This window comes from Cavia porcellus, unplaced genomic scaffold (assembly GCF_034190915.1).
Source record: "Cavia porcellus strain 051 isolate PalLab524CR breed Dunkin Hartley unplaced genomic scaffold, mCavPor4.1 scaffold_2, whole genome shotgun sequence".
Lineage (NCBI taxonomy): Eukaryota > Metazoa > Chordata > Mammalia > Rodentia > Caviidae > Cavia > Cavia porcellus.
In genome coordinates, this window is record NW_026947485.1 from 141,753,182 (window position 1) to 141,774,970 (window position 21,789).

Consider the following 21,789-nt stretch of genomic DNA (forward strand, 5'->3'; position numbering starts at 1 on the left):
AAAAAGACCAAAAAAAAAAAAAAAAAAAAAAAATGCTTAAAGCCTAAAGTGAGTCATTTTACACACCATGAATATTTACTTGGGTTTGTGAACTAGAGTGTTTTGTAGTAAGTGCATCAGCTTCTGTGGCCAGCAATTTTACTAATTTACGAGTTTTTAAAAAAAGATTTAGTGTCATGTTTTACATTAAGTAACAGTATGTAGTTTGGGTCAGCAGTTTGGGTAGACCTAAAATTTAAGTTTCAGTTTTTCCTTTCAGTTACTAGATGACCTGCTTATATACTTTAAAATACCGAGTATTTTAAGACATGAAGTGAAGGTCCAGTTTGAAGCGTATAAAATCAGTAAAAACGTGGTATTTACCTATATGTGGCCTAATAATTTTATTGAAAGTAGATTTATATGTACTTTCTTTTTGAGCTACTTTCCTTTAGAAGTGGGATTTAAAGCTTCTTCACTGAACCAGTGAAGATCCTTAAGTTTAAACCTAATGAGTTCATTGAAAACTCAGTATTTAGAAGAACCTCAGGCTACTGTCCTAATTCTGTCCTACTGACTACTGAGTTTGTCAGTTCAATTTGTGTATTAAGAATGTTACCAATTTACGAAAGGCAAATTGTCCAGTTATGGTCACTTATTTTAATAATTTTCCTGGTCGGTTTCTGCTTTCTATAGAATGATTTATGAGTGCAATGCTTTATGAAGTTTTAAAATATATTAAAGCAATCACTTATGAGGAAATACATGTTTTATGAATGTAGCATGATTTTGCTTTTTTTGATAGAAATTTTCAGCAAGTTAGTTTTACAGTGAAACATTTTCTATAAAGGTTTATGCAGCATGAACTGGATTAAGTGTGTTACATATTTAAATCTTTGTACACCACTAGGTACCAGTTTAGCAAACTTCTGAGAATGTTCCTTGTAATATTTGTGAAATACACTATTAGCATAGTTATGGTCGAAGTAAGGAGAAATTAGAATGTTCTTAAAGATCATTACTTAGTGTGTCAATTAAGCATTGTAAATTTTACTAGTTTGAAATTAATGAGTTTCAAAGAACGTATGATGCATTATGGTTTGTTAAATTGTTTAGATGTTTACTTCAGATTTTCAAGATTTCTAAATTATGAATAAACTATATGAGGTAGTATTCGCAGAGAAATAATAAAACAATACCCCTTCAATATTTTTCTTCAGTAATTTCACAGGAATCTCATTGAAGTGCACATAGTAATATTTTCCTGTGCTTAAGGCTGTGCTGTAAGAAGAGATATCCTATTTTAGATACTTCTCTTGATGGAGTAGTGTTATGGGTATAGTAAGACTATCATATTTATCTTTATGTGCAAGTATATTGATATCTGTTTTATTCTTTGATACTATGTTAAATTTGGGCCTTGATCCCCACCCTCTGTATTAGCTTTATGACCCATTGGTATTTGATAAACTCTTCTGTAAGAGTTTGTTATGATCTCAGTAAGCTGACAACTTTGATGTATAATAAAGTTGCAAAAGCCAGGAATAAAATTATTCATAATGCATACATTTCCTTAAGATTATTATTTTCTCCTAACTCAGTAACTTGGTAGTTGACTGAGTTGTTAATTCTACTGGTAATTTTTACTGTCAGTAAAAACTGGCAAATGTTTTAGAATGGTATATAGTTTATTGATAATGACTTTAAAATATAGTAGGGTTTTAAATGCTATGATTTTGATTGACTTTAGCAAATACTGATCTGCTTGCTTTTGAATTATATTAGTTTGCAAAAAAAACAAAGCATTTCATTTTGAGTGCTAATGGATCTATAGTTTAAGATTTTAAATAAAGTTTTGGATTTTGATTAACAATATTTAAGGGCTGGGGATATAGCTCAGTGGCACAAGTGTCTGTTTGATTCCTCTACCAAAAAAAACAAAACAAAAAAAAAAAAAAAAGGGAAAAAAATTTAACAGTGTTTTACAAACCTGTGAAGCACCTGCACATTAGACTGTCTTTTTTGCAAAATACCACCTTGAAATTTGAATACTTTTATTTCCATAAAAGTCATATCAAATAATTTGACTAGTGGAACAATTAGTGCATTGTATATCTATCATAAACATCCTATAAAGCTGTAGTTATATACCTGGAATGTGTGTGTGTGTGTGTGTGTGTGTGTGTAAAGAGCATTTACCTAAAAGTAATAAGTTGTTTAGTTTTTCTGATATATCCTAACTATCTAGCATTTGTCAGAAATCAAATAATAGTAAAAGTACAATATTAAATTCAAGAAATTACATCCATTAAGTTACTATTGTATGTGACTCACTGTTGCACATCAGTTTAATTTGTGGATCTCAGTAAAAATTTCTAGAAATGTGTTACTGTAGGTATTTTCCAGATTAAAATGGTTCAAAAGAATAAATTTTGCCTTAGTAAATTTCAATTTAGCGGGTCTGGGGATTTAGCTCAGCAGCATAAGCACCTGCCTTGCAAGCAGGTAGTCGTGAGTTCGATCCCTGGTACTGATAAAAAGGAAAAAGACAAAAAAAAAAAATTTCAATTTAGCTATACAATGAGTTTTCAAGTTTTTAAAAATAAAGATTTAGAGTGTCAGCAAAGTGTTGTGTCTATTAGGTAGCTTTAAAATTATGTCTCTCTACAAAAACATTGAAAAACAAGCCAGAACTATTAGAATAACATTGTCAGAACTCTGGAAAATAAGTCAGAAGTTTATAGCAACCAAGGAAAAGTTGAACCAGGAAAAGGGTAACTAAAAAATGCCAGGAATGCATTGTGACTTTTTTCTTGTCTTTCCTGCACCCTTTTCCCAACTTGGCAGTTGATGTGAAGAGAGCAACTTATATTCCTAGTGTGTGACCTAGGTCTCTGGTGCCAAACTAAACCGTATTTGCAAATTATTGTATTTGTCTTTCTAACATATTTGGAAGCTACCCGAAGGGCTGTGACTAGTACTTATGTGTCTGTGTCACCTAATTTAGAACTTTGTCAGGGATAAAAAGCAAGTGGGCATTGATTAGAAACATAAGGCAAATGAAAAATCTTGCAGCTGTTTTGTGTAAAAATTACAGTGAGACATACAGTAGACTTCCTGAGGCCTAGGAAAAAGCCCGAGTCCTGGATAAGTGTTTTTTTTTTTTTTTGGTGGGGGGGACACTTTGGTAGTTAAGGCATTTAGAGCACTAGTATGTACAGGAAAATTTAGAAAGCCACATGCATGCCCGAGGTAGGACACATGCTTAGAAAAACATAAGATCCGGGGAAGTAGCTCAGTAGCATAAGTGCGTGCCTAGCAAGTACAAGGTTGTCATGAGTTCAATTCCTGGTTAAAAAAAAAAAAAAAAAAAACACTAAAAGACTATAAACATTCATCATTGGGTGTTAAATTCAGTATCAACAGGATCTAGAGACCAAGGTGAAAGCAGAATCAAAATCAGCATTTGACGAAGATACATACCCAGATACTCATCTTTCTTGTGCTACAGTGCACAATAACTAACCACTGAGGCCATGGATGACTTAGACCCACCACAGAACTAGCTAGAAAGAGTAGGCAAAAGGTTTTGTTTTGTCATAGTTTGTTTTTAAGCTTTTGAATTTAATAGAAATTTCTTTCAAAATACTGACTCTTTAACAAATTGTTCTGAGAAAAATGAATTATCTGTATGTAGAAGATTGAAACTAGACCCCTGTCTCTTACCCTGAATAAAATCAACAAAAAAATTGATCAAAGACACCTTAATGGAAAACCTGAAACTTTGAAATTACCAGATTAAAATATAGGGTAAACATTTCAAGATACAGGTGTAGACAGTGACTTCCTAAATAGAACTTCAGGAGTTCAACAAAAATAGCAAAAATTGGCAAATGGAATTGCATCAAATTAAAAAGCTTCTGTACAACAAAGAAAGTAACAGTGAAAAGACAGCCTACATAATAGTAGAAAAGTCTGGTCAGCTACTTTTGTGACAGAGGCTTACTACCCAGAATACTATGAAGAACTCAACAAACTGAACACCAAATGAAGAAGCAATCCAATCAGTAGATGGAAAATGAACAGAACTTCTTAAAAGAGTTACAAGTGGCTAAGAATTATATGAAAAAATTGTTTAACATCTTTTAGCCATCATGGAAATACCAATCATAACGACATTGAGATTCTGTCTCACCTCAGTCAGAATGGCTATCAAAAGTATAAAAAATAATAAATGCTGGTGAGGATGAAGAAAAACTGTATCTCTAAATTAGTATGACCACTATGGAAGTCAGGATAGAAATTCTCCAGATCAAAAGTAGAATGGCCACATGATCCAACTATACTGTCCCAGTGTTTTTTTGAAGTAAGCAGAATTAGCATTTGACCAAGATGCTTGGGTGCCCATCTTAATTGTGCCACTATTTACAGTGGCTCATCAGTGGATAATTAAAGAAAATGTGATACTATATACATAATGGAAGTATGATTTAACCATAATGAGCAATGTAATGTTGTTTTTAGGAAAATGGATGAAACTAGAGATTATGTTACGTGAAGTAAGCCAGCCTTAGACAAATAATCTACCTTAACCCCCGTGTGTGGAATCAAGAAAATGAAGGAAAAAAATACTTCAATGTAGAAGGGAGACTATTAGAGAAATAGAAATGAGTAGGGAGGGGAAGGCAAGGGAGAATAATGGAGAGGTGAATATGATCACAGTATATTGCATTCATATATAAAAATGTCACAATGAAATTTATTCTGTATAATTAATATGTGCCCCTAAAAAGCAAGACATGACTTTGGGCATTGTAAGAAGAGTGAAACACAGTTGCCAAGTACAAGCTACAACCAAAAACAGCTAACTCTGTGAAAGAGGAGAAAAATCTTAATTTTTTAAAGTGCCATGTTATATTTTAACATTCTATCAGGTTTTCAGTAGAGCGTGAAGGCATATAAAGAAGTAAAGTACAGCTCATGAAAAGGAAACCATGGAAGATAGAAAGTGGTGGGCTGGCATATAAGTCAAACAGTAATTTTGTGTCAGAGGTTGATGTTAAAAATACTCAGATAAGTAAAAGCTAGGACAGTTTGTTAGTAACAGAGCTGCCCTGCAAGAAATGCTAAGGTGAGTACTTGAAGTAAAGCAACACTAGACACTTGCCAAACCTATGTGAATACAAAAGAGATTGATGAAAGTAACCACATGGAGATTGAAAGTACAAGAGTGAGTGGAAAAATTTTTTTCATACATAGAGTTGCCAAAATGGCAATTTTAACAGAAAATAGATTTTAAATTAAAATTCACAGGAGAAAATGGGAGTTATTATATATTGATAAAATTCAGTTAGGAAGATACAACAATCCATCAGAAAGATACAACATAAATGACCCTAACAGCTGACTCTCTAGCAAAAAACAAAAAATTTGAAAGAAGAGAATTCTCAAGTAACAGTTGGAGTCTTTAGTAATTCACCTCCAGTAATACAACAACCAGGTAGAAGATGAACAAAGCAACAGACAAGTTGAACGATACAGTAATACACCTAATAGACTTGTGAAATATATGTTGCTGAACCACAAAATACATATTCTCATGTGCATATGAAGCACTCTTATGAATAGACCATATATTTTAATAAATGTAAAATCATGTGATACATCTTATCATAATTATAATGGAATAAAACTGGAAAATAACAGAAAACTAGGAATTACTAAAATATGTTGGAATTAAACCACATAGACTTATACATCCAATGGTTCATAACAGAAATCACAGTGGAATTTAGAAATTAATCTTGAAATGGGTGAAAATCAAAACATTCACAGAATTGTGGGATGTAGCAAAAGCAACATTCAGAAGGCAATTTGTAGCTGTGAAAGCTTATATTAAAAAAGATTGTAAATCAGTAACCTAAATATACTTTGAGGGAAATAGAAAAGGAAGAGCAAACTAAGTCCAAAGCAAGCAAAATAAATGAAACAATAATGATCACAGCAGAGATAAAATAGAGACCAAAACAGTAGAAAAAACAAACATATTAAATTTGTTGAAAAGATTAAAAAAAAAAACTGTCAAGCTTTTAATAGTAAACTGACCTATGGGACTGGGAGAAGACAAATTGCTCAAATTACTAAATCATAAATGAGAGTGGGTGTTACTCTTGACTTTGCAGAAATAAAAAGGATTGTATTAAAAAACTGTAACTATGCATCAACAAATTAGATAGCCTAAGTGGACAAATTTTTAGAAATACAAAAACTATAAAAAATGATTCAACAAGCCTGCTGGAGTGATTCATACCTGTAATCCATGCAGTTGGGAGGCTAAGACAAAAAGATTGCTGTGAGTTTGAAGCCAGCCTGGGCTACAAAGTGAGTTTAAGGCCAGGTTGAACTGTGTAGAGAGATGCTGTCTCTCTCTCTCTCTCTTTTTTTTTTTTTATTGGTACCAGGGATCGAACTCATGACCATGTGCTTGCAAAGCAGGCGCTTATGCCGCTGAGCTAAATCCCCAGCCTGAGAGATGCTGTCTCAAAAAACAAAACAAAGATTTAAAAATTGATTCAAGAGTTAGAAAACCTGAAAAAAATCTGAATAGAGTTACAGATTTATAAAAAGTCAGGACATACAATTAGTTCACTTAAAAAATCGTTGCAGAAAAGAAAAGCCAAGCGTCAGATATCTGTATTGATTAGTTTTACCAAATATTTAAAGAGCAGTTAACTGTAATCCTTCTCAGGTTCTTGCAAAAAGTTGAAGGCAGCTCTTCCTACTTTCATGAGACCTTTGTTACCTTGATTCTGAAATCGTATGAAGACACTACCAAAAATAAACGAAGGCAACTATAGACAATATCTTTAATGATTATGCAGAACTTGCTTGTAAAGTGCTAACAAAATGAATCTGGCAGCATATTGAAAAGATTACACATCATGATCAAATGCAGCTTATCCCATATGTAGAAGCATGATTCAGTACACAAAACCAGTCACTGTAATATGCCGCAATAACAGATTTCAGGAGAAAAACCAACATAAACATCTTAATTGGTAGAGAAGAATTATTTGGAAAAATCAACACCGTTTCATGATAAAAGTACCTACCAAACAAGAAATAAAGTGATACTTCCTTAACAGTATTAAAAGCCCCATGTAACAAAACCAGAGTTGATACAGTGATGAAAATGGCAAACTTTCGCCTTAAGGTCGGGAATAAGACAGGGACACTTGCTTTTTAGTGCTTCTGTTTTACATGGTGCTAGGAACTCAAACCAGACTAATCTGACAAGAGGTGTAAAATACTTTAAATTAGAAGTAAAATAATTTCTATTTCTAGATGTCATGCTTTTATGTATACAAAACCATAATTCATAAACTTTTTGAAATAACCTTTTCAGTTGAGTGCCAGGCTACAAAAAATTAGTTGTATTTCTACATACTACATACTTGAATGTAACTCTAACAATTCCATTTATTGTAATACCCCTAGTTATAAATTCCCGTTTGAATGCTACTTTGCTTCATTCTGTACATTCTGACACATTGTACTTTCATTTTAGTTTAGTTGAAAATATTTTTAGAATTTCTCTTTAAGGAGGGTGGTGGTACATGCCTGTAATCCCAACATTTGAGAGGCTGAGGCAAGAGGATCATTGCAATTTGAGACCAGCATGGGCTACAAAGTGAGCTGAAGGTCGGCCTGAATGGCCTGAACTGCATAGTGAGACTTTCAAAAAGACAAAAAAAAAAAAAAAAAAAAAAAAAAAGAAAAAGAAAAAGAAAAAAAGATTGCTCTTGAAATTTCTTTGACACATTTAGGAGTTTGTTGTTTAATCTCTTAAGTATTTTGGGACTTTCTGGTGATCTGTTATTGTTTTCCAGTTTAATTCCACTGCTGCCTGAGAGCAGATACGCACAATTTCTGTTTTTTAAATTTGTTAAGTGTGTTTTATGTCCTAAGATATAGTCTGAATGTTCCATGTGAGCTTGAGAAAGATGTATATTCTGATGTTGTTGAATGCAGTAATCTGGAGATGTTCATTATGTCTAGTTCATTGTTAGTAGTGTTGGAATTGAATTATATTTTTACTCTTTTTTGCCTTCTGAATCTGTTCATTTCTAATAAGATATCAGAGTTTCCATCAATAATAATAGATCTATCTATTTTTCTCCTACAGTTTAGTCAGTTTTGCTTCACATATGCTTCACATACTTTGTTTTTAGGTACATACATGTTAAGAGTTACTACGTCTTCTTGAACTGTGGTCCTTATTTGTATGTTTACCCTTGATAACTTTTCTTTTCTATCTGAAGTTATACTTTTTTAAAGTTAGTAATTATAATTTTTACATTTTTGGAGGATTGCTTTTAAGAATTTTTTTCTTAATTTATAGTATTACTGGGAAATTTTTATGCCTGATTAATCATTTTGGAAGTAATTTTAATTTAAAAATTTTATTTGCTGCCTAATTTTAAAAGAAATAGTCCTAATTTTTAAAGATAGTTTAAAAAAACCTTACTTTACAGCAGTTTTAAATTCATAGGGAAATTGAGAGAGGCACAGATTCCAATGTACTCCCCGTTCCCACACGTACATGGTTTCCCTCATCAGCATCTCCCATCAGTGTAACTTACTTATTGTAGCTCATATACTGGCATCAAACAGCATTATTCCCTAAGTCCATAGTTTATCTGTGGATGCTGCATGTCTTGTGGGTTTCAACCAATATACAGCACATGTATGTACCATTATAGTATCATGCAGAGGTATATTCACTGCCTTAAAGTCCTTGGTTCTATGCCTATTCTTTTTGTACTCCTCTCTAACCTCTGGCAAGTACTTATCTTTAAATTTGTTTCATAGTTTTAACTTTTCCAGAATAACTCTGATTTTAATTGGAATCACAGAATATGTAGTCTTTTCAGATTGGATTCTTTCATTGAGTAATATGCATTTATAATTGCTGTAATATGCATGTATGATTGCTGGATCATATAGTGAGAGGTATTACCTTTTATGATGAATTCATCTAACTATCCTATGGTTCCTGTGTCTTTTCATAGTAAATATATATATATATATATATGTGGCACTGGATAATATCCCATTATATGTGTGTACTATAGTTTATTTATCCTTTCAACCTCTGAAGGACATTTTGGTTGCTTCCAAGTTTTGGCAGTTATGAATAAAGTTGCTATAAGTTTCTATACACGGGATTTTGTGTGGACATAATTTTTCAACCAAGGAATATGATTGCTGGATCATATAGTGAGAGATCTTACCTTTTATGGCGAATTCATCTAACTATCCTGTGGTTCTTTAATTTTTTACCTCACATACACTGAATCTTGTTTATTTTCTGAGACAAGTTTCTGACATGTGTAGGCTGGCCTTGAACTTGCTGTGTAGCCCAGGCTGGCTTTGAATTTGTAGTCATAGTGATCCTGTGCCTCAGCTTCCCAAATGCTGGAATTATAGGTATGTACCATTACATCTGGCATTTATTTTGATTCTTTAGTGTACATACACTAAAGATTGCCATGTCTTTTTGGAGTGTAATATAATGGTTTTTTTTTTTTATTCTTTGCAGACTTTCTTTGTGATGAAGTCTATCCTTTCTGAAATTACTGTAGCTTCTCTTTGTATTTTAGGTAGTGTAAGGGATTGAACCCAGGGTCTTATATGTTAGGCAAGTGCTGTCATTGAGCTAAACCCCTAATAGCCACCTAGCCTATCCAGGTTGGGTCAGATCGGGTTGGATGGGTCTTGTCATTTCATTTCATTCTTTTCTTTCTGAGTATTGCTAAGTAGTTAAATTGCCCAAGGTGTGCTTCATATTTTAGTCCTCCTGCCTCAGCCTACCAGAGCTCTGGGATTACAGGTGTGTGCCCTGTATGCAGTGCAGGGATATTTTTCACATGGGTTGTTTGCAGCCATCTGAATATTTTTCTGAGGGTTGTAAACAGGTAGAGATTTGAAAGTTATCAGCAAAATTGAGAATACATTGGGTATAATTATTGACTTTATGTGCCTGCATAGTCTAGAGTTTACACTACTTAGAAGATAATGTAATGTATTTTTCCAGTGATATCTAAAATGAAACATTAGTTTCTGTAGTGATATTAAATGACATTTATATTCAGTAGTAGTGTGTCATAATTACTTGTCTTCTGAGGCATCTTCATTATTAGCTTTACCATGTATGCTGATCATTTTGCAACTATCGTGCACATGGTCCTATTTTTGTATAATTAGCAATGTGTCTTGCCTCTGAAAAGTAATTTCTTTGTGGATAAAGCCAACAAAACTACATATCGATGTCAGCATATCTTGCTTTTTTTTTCTTTTTTTTTTTTTTATTTAAGGAGAAAAGAAAAGAAAGAAAAAAAAACAGTGAAAGGGTACAAGTTATACAGATTTACAGAAGAAAAAAATGCGCAGTAGGAAATCACTAGTTAATGGATTACATATTGCCATCTTAGAAATAATTGTTCAAGTCACAAAATTAAAGCTTGTAGAGTGGACATTCCAACAATGATACTGCAAACAGTTCTGTTCAATGATCCAATTAAACTCTGTGATATCATTTTCTATCTTATACATTTAAATATACATGCAGTTATATAGTTTAGAGCACTTTCTTTTCCTCTCTTTTGTACAGTGACTATTACACATTTTGGGTTTCATTGCTCCCATGGTTCTTATTGCTTTTTTCGAAGAGAGTAAAACCAAATGTAACATAACAGAACAGAATCGGTCAAGTCAAAAGGGTGGATATAATAGATAATATAAAAACATAATACAAGGTGATCAACAATGGTTACCATAATGCCTCCCGCTATTTCTAATAGAATTGCCTATATCATTAGTTGTAATACAATTGAACAAAACAGTAAAGAATAAAACTGACAAAACCAAAACATTGGAGATATTGTAGGTCTTCAAAAGTAGATAAAAGTCAACGAGAATGGGCGTTATAATGAATCTCATTATCTTCTCAGCTGATGCCTAAACTTTCGAACCTGATACTATCCAACAAAACAGAATAGAGGAACCTCAGTCAAAAACAAGATGGTGAGAGTAATACAGGGCTTCAAATCAAGATAATAGAAAGTCAAAGTGGGTTACTATATTATATCCTGCTATATTTTTCCCTTTAATTAAATGGATAAAAATAAAAAAGTAAATAATGGAGTGGAGATTGAGAAAAAAGAGGGCATAACAGCGAAACAGGGCAGATCAAAACATAACCATTTAAGCAGAATAGTGTTTCACCACCAGATATTTCCGACCCAAAAGTAGTTACCATATTGACTCCCTCCCTGAAGTCCTTGAGTACAACTTCATATACTGTAGCATTAAGTATATCAAAACAATGTAAAACCATTTAAGAGAATGACAGCATTATAGAGTATTTAGAATTGACTAACAGAAAATGAAAAATGGTCTCTGTATAATCTCCTTGTCTTTAAAAGGTTTTTGCTTATACTATCGTACATAACAAAATCCAATAAGATACAACCTGTTTAGACCATTGGAGACAGAAGAACAAAAGCTAGATGAGACTTCAAAACAAGATGGTACTAAATCAGCATTACCTATTAAGATGTCATTTTCTCCAAAATAGCTGTTCCTATCATCCAATCTTCTCTGTCTCATTTCTGTTGAGCTCTTTTTCTGTCAGTAGCTATCAGTTTGTCTTCTTCATTTTGTTCTCTGCTCCATTCGTTGTGGCCTCCCCGCCACTATTTCTGGGTTCTTTGTATTTTTCTTTTTTTAGAATATCCTGCAATACTTTCTGTAGGGTTGAATTGGTGGTTGCAAATTCCCCCAGTTCCTCTTTATCCTGGAAGCACCTCGTTTTTCCATCAATTTCCAGGGACAGTTGTGCAGGATATCTCAATCTTGGCTGGAGATTATTATCTTTCAAAGCTTGAATTATTTCCCCCCACGCTCTTCGTGCTTTGATGGTTTGTGAAGAGAAATCTGCTGTAATTCTGATGGGTGTTCCCTTGTAAGTGATCTGTTTCTTGTCTCTTACAGCTTTTAATATTCTGTTCTTGTATTGAATTTCTGGAATTTTTATTATTATATGCCTGGGTGTTTCTCTGTTAGGGTTGTAGGTAGCTGGGGTCCTGTATGCCTCATACATCTGAGTATCTTTACCTTTTGCTAAATTAGGAAAATTCTCCTGGATTATTTCTGTGAGTAGCTTTTGTAGTTCACTTGTTTGTGTCCCTACTTCTTCTTTTATGTTCTTAATCCTTAAGTTATGGCTCCTCTTATCATCTTCTTGTCTTTGTATTATTGCTGTTTGTTTCTTTGTTATTTTTAAGAAGTTTTTCATTTCATTCTCCCATATTTCAAGTCTGCCCTCCAGTTCAGATAGTCTGTCCTTAGTTTCTTTCAAGCTGTTATGCCAGTCTTGGATAGACTTCTTAATTTCTTGATAGTCCCTTTGAACATGCTTCACATACTCAATGCTTTCTCTGTTTTCTCCATCAAGCAATTCTCCCCTCTTTTTCTGTTCTTCCATTCCACCATCTGTTTTTTCCTGGGTGATGCTTAGCATTTCTCTAACTATTCTGCATACTTCTAGCTTCAGGTCGTTGATAACTTCATTCCTGAATTGGTCTATGAGGCTCTCTATATGGCGCTTAATGTATATTGGTGCGGTGTCCACTACTGCCTGTTTCTCAGGATTGGGGGCCGAGGAGCCTTTTTTGTTGCTTCCCTTCCCCATATTTTCTGTTCCTTATAAAATGCAAGCTTACATAGGAGGCCCGGCTTCCCTGCCTGTCAGCCGCAGCCTGATCAAATTGTGCTGGCTAGTTGTTCCCGCCCACCGCTGCGCACCAGGGAGTTGCGGAGGAGGCAGCCTACACGGGAGTCAGTCGCTCCTCCGGGCCACCGTCAGGCTCTGGGATCTGGGTTAGGCCAGCCTAGGGAGTCCGCCAGCATCGTCACTCAGGCCAGGCACTTTTCACCAATCCCGTCCGAGAGGGGAATGTGTGGCTGGAGTTGCCACCGCACCCTGCTCTTACAGGACTGCCAGAGCCCAGAAAAACCTCCGCTGGAGTCAAACTGTGGTAGGGGGTCAGTTTCTCACTCACCTCGCCACCAGTCAGTTTTTGTGTACGCCTCCTTGTCCGTCCTGTTTTCGACTCCGTTCGCAGACTCCCATTCCCAGAGCTCTGCGCGTCTCTCCTTGCGGAGCCGCTGTGGAGGCAGCCAGCCACCGGGCAGCGGGAAAACCAAATCGTGGTTTCCAATGGTGCGGGGTCGAGCCTCTACACCGAGTCTTTTCTGTTCCTATTTTAGCGCCAGGACTGTATTCTAAGTTGGTTTCTCTCAGCCCAGTTCGTTCCTGAGTCAGCAGTGCATATCTCTACTGGTTCGTGTCTCCTTAGTCCGCATCATTCCTGGCCTCTGAGCCGAGCCTTTCAGAGAGCCTCCGGTAGTTGCTGTTGCCTGTCCATCATGTTCTCTCCCCCTCAGCATATCTTGTAATTAGTTTATCTTTTTTCTGTCTATAACAGTGTGATTTATAGGTCTTAACATGAGGTTCTACCAACTTGTGCACACAGTATTGTCTGAGACTCAGCCGAAAAGCTCAGTTACTTCTTACATGTTTATTCTGTTTTATTTCTCATTGTTTATTACTGACATACTGGGTACTGAGTTCTTCAAGAGATCTGTCTTTTATTGCACAAGATGTGGTAAAATTGATAAATAAGAGAAATAGTGATAGAGAAAAAAAATACAAACCTTATTACTTAGAAACTCTAAGATGGAGAATGTTGCTTACTAGATGGAGCTAAATGAGGTTGTTAACTTGACTCTGAAATTTGACCAGATGACTTAGTCATTGAGTAGACCAGACCAGCAGAGTGGCCCCTATTAAAAAAGTGAGGATTACTTATTCAGTCTGGGCAATTTGTTGCTAAAGAGAGGTGTGGAGATGAATGAACATGTTTCCTTTATTAAATAAAAATTAGTGCTAAGGCTAGGAATTAGATTAACAGGACTTCCTCCAGATGGAGAAAGTATTTTTGTCATGTTTATTTGTATTTTTATAAATAGTCTACTTTGGCTATAGATGATTTCTAGCCATGGAAGAATTTAGTGAATTTATCCTTCTCTGTCTCTTTATCCTCTAATTCCGTCATAATTTTCATTTTGTTAAGTATTTTGTATTCACATTTCAAAATCATTTGCCCATTATTTTTTCAATCTACAAAATTCTGTTTTATTGGAATTAATAATTTTTTTTTCTTTAGCTTCCTTGTATTCTCTTAACACGGAGTTCCAAGATTTCCAGTTGTAGTAGTATATCTATTTACCTTTGTGGTCTAGTCTGGGCTTCCGTTTTTTTTTGAGACAGGATCTCATTAAGCAGTTTATACTGTCGTTGAGCTCACTTTGTAGCCCAGGCTTGGTCTTGAACTTGCAACAATCCTCCTGTCTTAGCCTCCTGAGTGCTGGGATTACAGGCATATGCCACCACGCCTGGTACTAGTCTGGACTTCTTACATGTAAATGTTGTTGCATTTAATAAGTCATCTTAATATTTTACCTCCAGCATTAACCTGAGTTGTTCTTTATTTTGATGTTGAGGTAGATCTCATTACGCAGAGGTCTTGTCCTCTTTCTTTTGGTATATTCTCATGTTTTGTAGAGCACAATTTCTAATTACATCTTAATAAAAAGTGTATGGGAAATAAATATTCTGAGAACTTCTGTATTTGTAAATATCTTGAATTCTACCAGCATGGTTAATTCATGGTCTAAATCAATTTATATTAGAAATAGTTTTCTTTTTGAATTTGATGGCATTGCTTTGTTGCTTTTACTGTTGGTAAGATGTTCGGAGCATTTTAAAGTCGAAATCCTTTTCATGAAATCTGTTTTTCTCTGGAAGTTCATGGAATCTTGTTGATAGCTAGGATTATAGAGTCTTATGATAATTTGCATTGCCATAAGTCTATCATTTGTGATAGACATTTGGATGACTCTTTCAGTTTGGAAGTTCATATCCCTTCATCCTTGAAAATTGAATACAATTATTTATTTGGACTACTCTATTTTCACTATTATAGACTTTTGTGTAATCCCCACATTTTCACCAGTATGCTTCTGTTCCCAGCTATGTGTGATGTACACCAGTCCGAAATTCCCCAGGAGCTCCAGTCTTTGACCATTATGTGATGTGTGCAAGGTCAGGCTTGCAGTAATGGGGAGGTAATTGGAGGGTTTAACTGCTACTTAAGCTGATTTTCAAGAGTTGTAGTGGTTTTATTCCCAGGGCCAACCTTGTAGCCAGACATATGTGAACCTGTTGTCTGTAGCATACTTACTGTTCTGATTTTGCCAATATTGGTTTTGGATTCAGCGTTTTGAGATCTAAGTCATGTACATTAGTTCTGGAAATATATGTACCACTTGTAATGAATTAAGATCGGGTAGATGGTTTAATGAGTGTGATGAATACTAATAAGGAAAAAATGATATTGCTAGATATTTTCAGACAGTGAAATATGAAATTATATTTGATTTGTTTAGGGTCATAAATGTAGCTAACCGAGAATGTGAAGATAAATTCAAATTCTTTATCACCTCTCCTGGGAACTTGAGCGCTGTCCATGGACCCAGGTTAGATCTATGAATTGAGTAGGACATAGCGGTATGTGAAACCACAATCATAGTTTTCTATGTTTACTCATTTTAAAAAAGCTGTCAGGACTGGGGATGTATTCAGTGGTGCAGTTTTGCTTAGTGTACACAAGGCTTTGGGTGATTCAAGTCCCAGCACTGAAGGAAAAATTGTCAAGAGAACTCTTTACACGCATGACCCTGATTAGCGTTTTCACCCAATCAACAAATATTTATTAAATATTAGATAAGTGTAAGATACCACAGATATATTATTTAATAAAACAGAAAAATTCCTGTCTTCATGGAATTTATATTTCAAAGGAAGATTTATTGATTATAGTATAGCCTGCATTAGAATAGCCTAGTTTGTATTTATTATTGTCACTAGAAAAGTAAATGAGTTTATATATCCTACTATCATCACTTTTTTTGAAATAGAACTTGAAACATTTTCATTATAAAATTATTTGTTTAAAAAATTAGAGATTGATAGAAAGGAAAAAATAGCCTGCATAATCACTCATCAGGAATAACTACTGTTAACACTTTGTTGGTAAACCTGGCAGTCTCTTTTCTCATATGTGAATGTAAATTTAAATATATGTTTCTTTATAAAATTGGATTATAATTTAAAATTTTAATAACTTTTTATTTTTCTCAATTTTTATTTGAATTTTAATGGTAGTATAATGTTAAATTTTTTGAATACTCTGTAATTTACACCTTTAGTTTGTTCCTCCCATCGTCTTTCTCCACTATTAAGACTCAAGAGAAATAAAATGTGAATTTGAATGATAAGGAATCTAAGTACTTGATGGACATCTAGTATGAAGTTATTGAAACATGTAAGTTAAAAGATGAATACTGTACTGTTTTCGGTTCTAGATCATTTATTCTATCTCCTTTTAAAAGTAATTTATAAGTAGTAAGTATTTACCTCTGGTATGATTTTCAGATAATGCTTAAAATCCTAGTATAGTATATGTTTTTGTTACTTTCTGAGCTTTCAGCCAAATCCCTTTGTTTACAGCTGGGATCAAAGTGCAGAGAACTCAAAGATATTCATTTTGGCCAGTGTTACAAGATCTCAGATGAAGGCATGATCGTCATAGCAAAGGGCTGTCTGAAACTACAAAGAATATACATGCAAGAAAACAAATTAGTAAGTACCTGTTTTTATCTTCATGCTGTTCATTTAATTTCTGACCTTTGAATTCTTTAAACTTTAGTTGTACATTTTCTAATGCATTTTGTTTTGGTAGTTGAGAGACAAATACTACCTACTGAAAACACAAATATCCTCTCAAAATAATGATTTTATAAATTATTCTAAAACCAAATACATGCTTGTATGTGGTTCTTGATTTTAAAGTCCTTAAACATATGCTAATGTGTCTTTTGTAAATTGTAGGCAAGTTGGAAAATACAAAATTGGCTTACCAAATATATTTGTAGTTACAATTTTTTTCTGATTGCTCTCAGAATTACAGTTATTTTAGATAAGATTTAATATAAAGTTAGGAGTATACATTTGTGAAATAGAGCTTTTTACTTAGCATGATAGAAATGGGATTCAATAAGTTGGGACAGATAGTCTTGATAATTACCTAGATTTTATTGGTAAGCAAACACATTTGTAATTCAGACACTTGTGTTTAATAGTCTTAAAAATATTCTTTTTTCTTTTATTGAGATGTAGTTCACATAAGAATCACTTTTAAAGTATATGACTCATTAAGTTGTTCAGTTGTCACCAGTAACTAATTCTGGGACATTTTCATTATCCTAGAAAAAAATTTGTCCAGTAATCATCATTCCGCTTTCTCCTTCTTCCTAGTACCTGGCAGCTGCTAATCTCCTTTCTGTTTCTGTGAATTAGCCTCTTCCAGACATTTCCTAAAAATGGAATGATTTAATATGTGGTACTTGATGTCTGGTTTCTTTCTTTACATGATATTTTTGAGGTTTATTGATATCATAACCTGTATCAGAGTTTCATTCCTTTTTGTGGCTAAATAATATTAAAAGTCACTTGATTTTCATTAGAAAATATACCATAGAAATTATCAGGAAAACCTGTCATACAGGTGGCTTGAGTAGAAATTCTCAATATTGAAAAATAGTGTAATTAAAATGTTGCCAGGCTGGTCCTATGTGTGTAGCATATTTATAAAGAAAATTTAAGTGCATCTCAAAAATACAGATATTTTTGTTGCCCTTTTGAATTACTATATATCACTTGATAATATTTAATAAATATATTGAATATATAAATTTAAGTTTGGAAAGGTTCTTTGATGTATTAGTACTTCTAGTGAGATAATACTTATTTAAAAAAGGATTTTAGAAAAATTGAAATATGATTAAAAGTAAATGATTTTTTAAAACCACATAGAATATTTTTACCCTGAACATTGGTAATGAAGTTACTTCATACACATTTTTACATTTAATCTAAATGTACTCACTTGAGGTTGTATGATTGTGTTAGGTCTTTTATGTCAGAAATGCTGAATTTTGACTCCTGGTGTCTACTCACTGTATTGTAATCCTAGAAAAATTGCTTAACATCTTTAAACCTCATTCATGAATGGAGAAGTTATTGACATTTGTCTTTTTGTTCAAATCACATAGCATAAATTCTGTTTTATTAGCACTACTAAAAACCTAATAGTTTTTGTGATATTACAACTAAATTTGTTAAATTGTTGGTTTCTACTTTGCACTAAAGGTAAATTAAAGGATAGTAACCCTCAACTTAACATGTTTCTATTCCTTTAAAATATTTCATTTTGGCTAGTCTTTGTTTTCTTGTGTAAAGATGGAGAAATATTTCTTTATTGGTAAACAGTTTTTAGCTGGTGGTTTCCTAAAGGAAGCAACTGTTTGAACGTTTTCCTTCACTTTCAGTTTAGTTTTTATCTAATATTGTACATTAAAAATATTGCTTAACATCTTAACTTAAAGGGATTGGTTCAGAATTTAGTATAATTTTTTAAACATTTTAATTTCCTTGTGAATTTGAAGCAATTTGACAAAATCTTAAATGTCAATTCAGTAAGATTCTAAATTGGATTCTAGATTGGATAACTAAATTATTGATAACCAATCTCCTATAGGAAATTTACATTTTATTTTTAAAATTTGCAAAATAAGGAGAAGTATTTAAGTAACTTGCTAAACTGCAATTTTTAGCATTTTAGCTATTTTCATTTTGAGAAGTATTATTGATCACTTAAAAACAGGTATTTTATATTAGCAACTAAGGGAAGGTTTTAGAAGTATACCTGAAAGAATACCAAAAGAATTCTACTTTTGCTAGCCAAACTGTTTTCTTCGAGTTCTCTAGCTTCATTGAATAGTTTTTAGAAAATCATAACATGGCATTTTTCATTTTTTTAAATATAAACTTTGTTGAATTGAAATTGGAGATTGCTTGGTTTTTGTACTTTGGCAGTATTTGATTTAGCAAACATCTTTTCATATTATATTTTGGCCTTTAGATGGCAGCATTGTCTTTGTGTATCTTGGTGATAAACTTTTGTGTCCTTGATATAGTTAGAGATATAATGCTTGTACAGTTTCTGCTGATGTTATACTTCCTTTTTAAGTTTTGTCCTTTAGCTGGTCTTGAAAAAGGAAAAATATCTAATTGTATCTAGTTTATCAACAGGACGAACTTAACCATTTTACATGAAGTAGCAAGATATTTGAACATTCTTAATTCTGAATTAAGTAGGATAAATTTTAAAATAGGTGTGGGATTCTAGTGTTTATCAGAGGAAGAAATTTTCTCATGTGGCAAATGAGGGCCATGATTGTAGCATTTTAAAACTCAAATGAGTTATGGTGAAACAAACAATTAAGGCCCAACACATCTGCTCTTCTCAAAAGAAACTAAGCTTTTGTCTTAGTCATTTTTTGACTAAGTACCATGCACCTATGTAGATAAATTTTACTTTTGCTATAAAACTTGTGTAGACTCTAGAAATAGATTTGAGGAATTCAAATGTAGTGGAAAATATAGCATATTGTATGCATCTGTCTTCTAGTGGTATCTTTTATGTCATTTCTGTGTAGTACTTGCCAGAAAGCTATTTTTAAGCTATATTTAGTTAGAACCTTATTTTGGTTCATTTTCTGTGCTATAATAGAACACGTGACATTGGATAATTTATAAAAAACGGAGATTTGTAGTTCTGTAGGCAAGAAATCCAAGAATCTAATAGCCGATGAGAGCTTTAGTTCCATATAATCCTATGTCAGAAGGTACAAAGGCAAGGGAGAGAGAGAAAGAGAGAGAAAGGTGAGGTAATAGAGTGAGAAAGCATGAACAACTAGCAAGGCAAAGTCAAAGTAGTTTTTATAACAATTTTTCTCTTGTGGTAGGTAGTGGATCCTTGTCATAGCAACATTAATCTGTAGAGGACAAGTTCTAATGATCTTTTAGCCCCACCTCCTGACAATATTGTATTGGAGATTAAGTTTTCAGTGTAAGAACTTTGGGCTTCACATTCAAACCATTGCAGTTATGTAGTTACTGGTGACTTGGAAACCTTTTGGCTTTTTTAATCACCCATATCAGATTATGCTTTCCTCCTTTTTGGATACAAAAGCTCTTAGAATGGCTTTTTTTTTGGTCTTTTTCAGTTTTTTTTTTTTTTTTTTTTTTTTTATCGGTACCAGGGATCGAACTCATGACTGCCTGCTTGCAAGGCAGGCGCTTATGCCGCTGAGCTAAATCCCCAGCCCCTAGAATGGCTTTTTATTTGGTTATAAAATGAAGAGGTCAGATATTATTATTTGTTATTTGCTACATAGCTTGATGTTTTAAAGTATTCAAATTTCATGATTTTTTTAAAATATAGCTTCTGTGATAACTCCTAAGGTTAACATATTTGTTACATGTTATGTGTCTTTGGCCTGCTATCTTTTTAAAATACCTTTTACTCTAGACTGGGAACTCATATAGATTTTTTAATCATCAAGAAAATACTAATGTATTATGAATAGATTTTAGAAAGTTTCAGGAAAATGATAGGGGTATTCTAGTTAAAACTTGATTCCTGAAAGTTAATTTTGATGTTATATTTTTCAGTTGGTAGTTGACTAGTTTTGTAATTTTGTGATATTTATTAGAAGTCTTTGGCTGCTACTATAATAATATTGTTCTAAACTTTATTATCTTTTGGAGGCTTACATGGATGATGGATGAGGTAGGACTAAATTTACATCTCTATGATTTCTTCTGCCATACTGAAAGCTTTTTAGGAAAAGATTGAGAAAATGCCAATTTCAGTCACACTGAACTGAGTCGAAACCTTGACCTGCTTTTTGTTACTAATGTCCCCTAGTTTAGTTATCTTAAGTTTTGTGCTTTACTTTTTTTTTCACAGGAGGGATATAGTACTACTTGAAACATGTTCTTATCAATGTCAGACTGCATGACATGAAGAGGTTAAACAACAAATATATTTCATGGCCCCAACATAGGAAGGCTTCAGTCCAGGGTTTCTTTCTCTTCCTTTCAAACTTTGCTTTTTGCAGCCTGGAATTGGATTGTATCAGGGCTTCCTGTCACCTGTTATGGTCTGCTTTCACTCATTTAGCCCCTGATAGTTTGCGTAGATGAGGGTGTTGCAGCAGTTAGGTAACTAGACTAGTGGCTATGTTGATCGTTAACTAGGATAGTATGTAAGATAAACATTTGTGCCAAAGCTTAAATGGCAGTAGCTAGCTCACCATTATGTGAAACTACATTTGTGGATTGTTACTCTTACATGAGAGTTAATTTATTCAGATTGGTTGCTTTCTTTCTTCCATTTTTCCACCATACTTGTGATAAAGTTTCTAAACACTTCTTATAAAGTAAATTTACCTGCAACCCCAGACATAAATATTTTGTACTGTGAAGAATTCTGTTTTTAAAGTATGCCATATAGCCTCTAAAATCACCTAGAGTAGATATGTGCCTCCTATAATAGTCTTTTGTTCCCTTAATGGATGACCATTTTGTTATACCTGAAGAGTGGTAGTTTACAGTGAACAGTGATACTTGATTGTCTAAACAAGGTAACCTAGCGATACTAGCATTTCGTTATTGTGCAGTACTGTCTTTTTTTGGGCTGGCACACCAAAATAATG

At 33.5% G+C, this 21,789-nt stretch overlaps 1 protein-coding gene across 2 annotated transcripts in view; it reads left to right on the top strand.

Annotated features, from left to right (window-relative positions):
* Positions 1-21,789, top strand: part of Fbxl17 (F-box and leucine rich repeat protein 17) — a 446,310-nt gene that overhangs the window by 14,506 nt on the left and 410,015 nt on the right. Inside the window, exon 4 of one of the 2 annotated variants that reach the window (XM_063245485.1) lies at positions 16,676-16,807. The exons of the other annotated variant lie outside the window; for it this stretch is intronic. Coding sequence (XP_063101555.1) covers positions 16,676-16,807 — 132 coding nt within the window. The remainder of the gene's footprint in view (positions 1-16,675; positions 16,808-21,789) is intronic. 2 annotated transcript variants of the gene reach the window in all.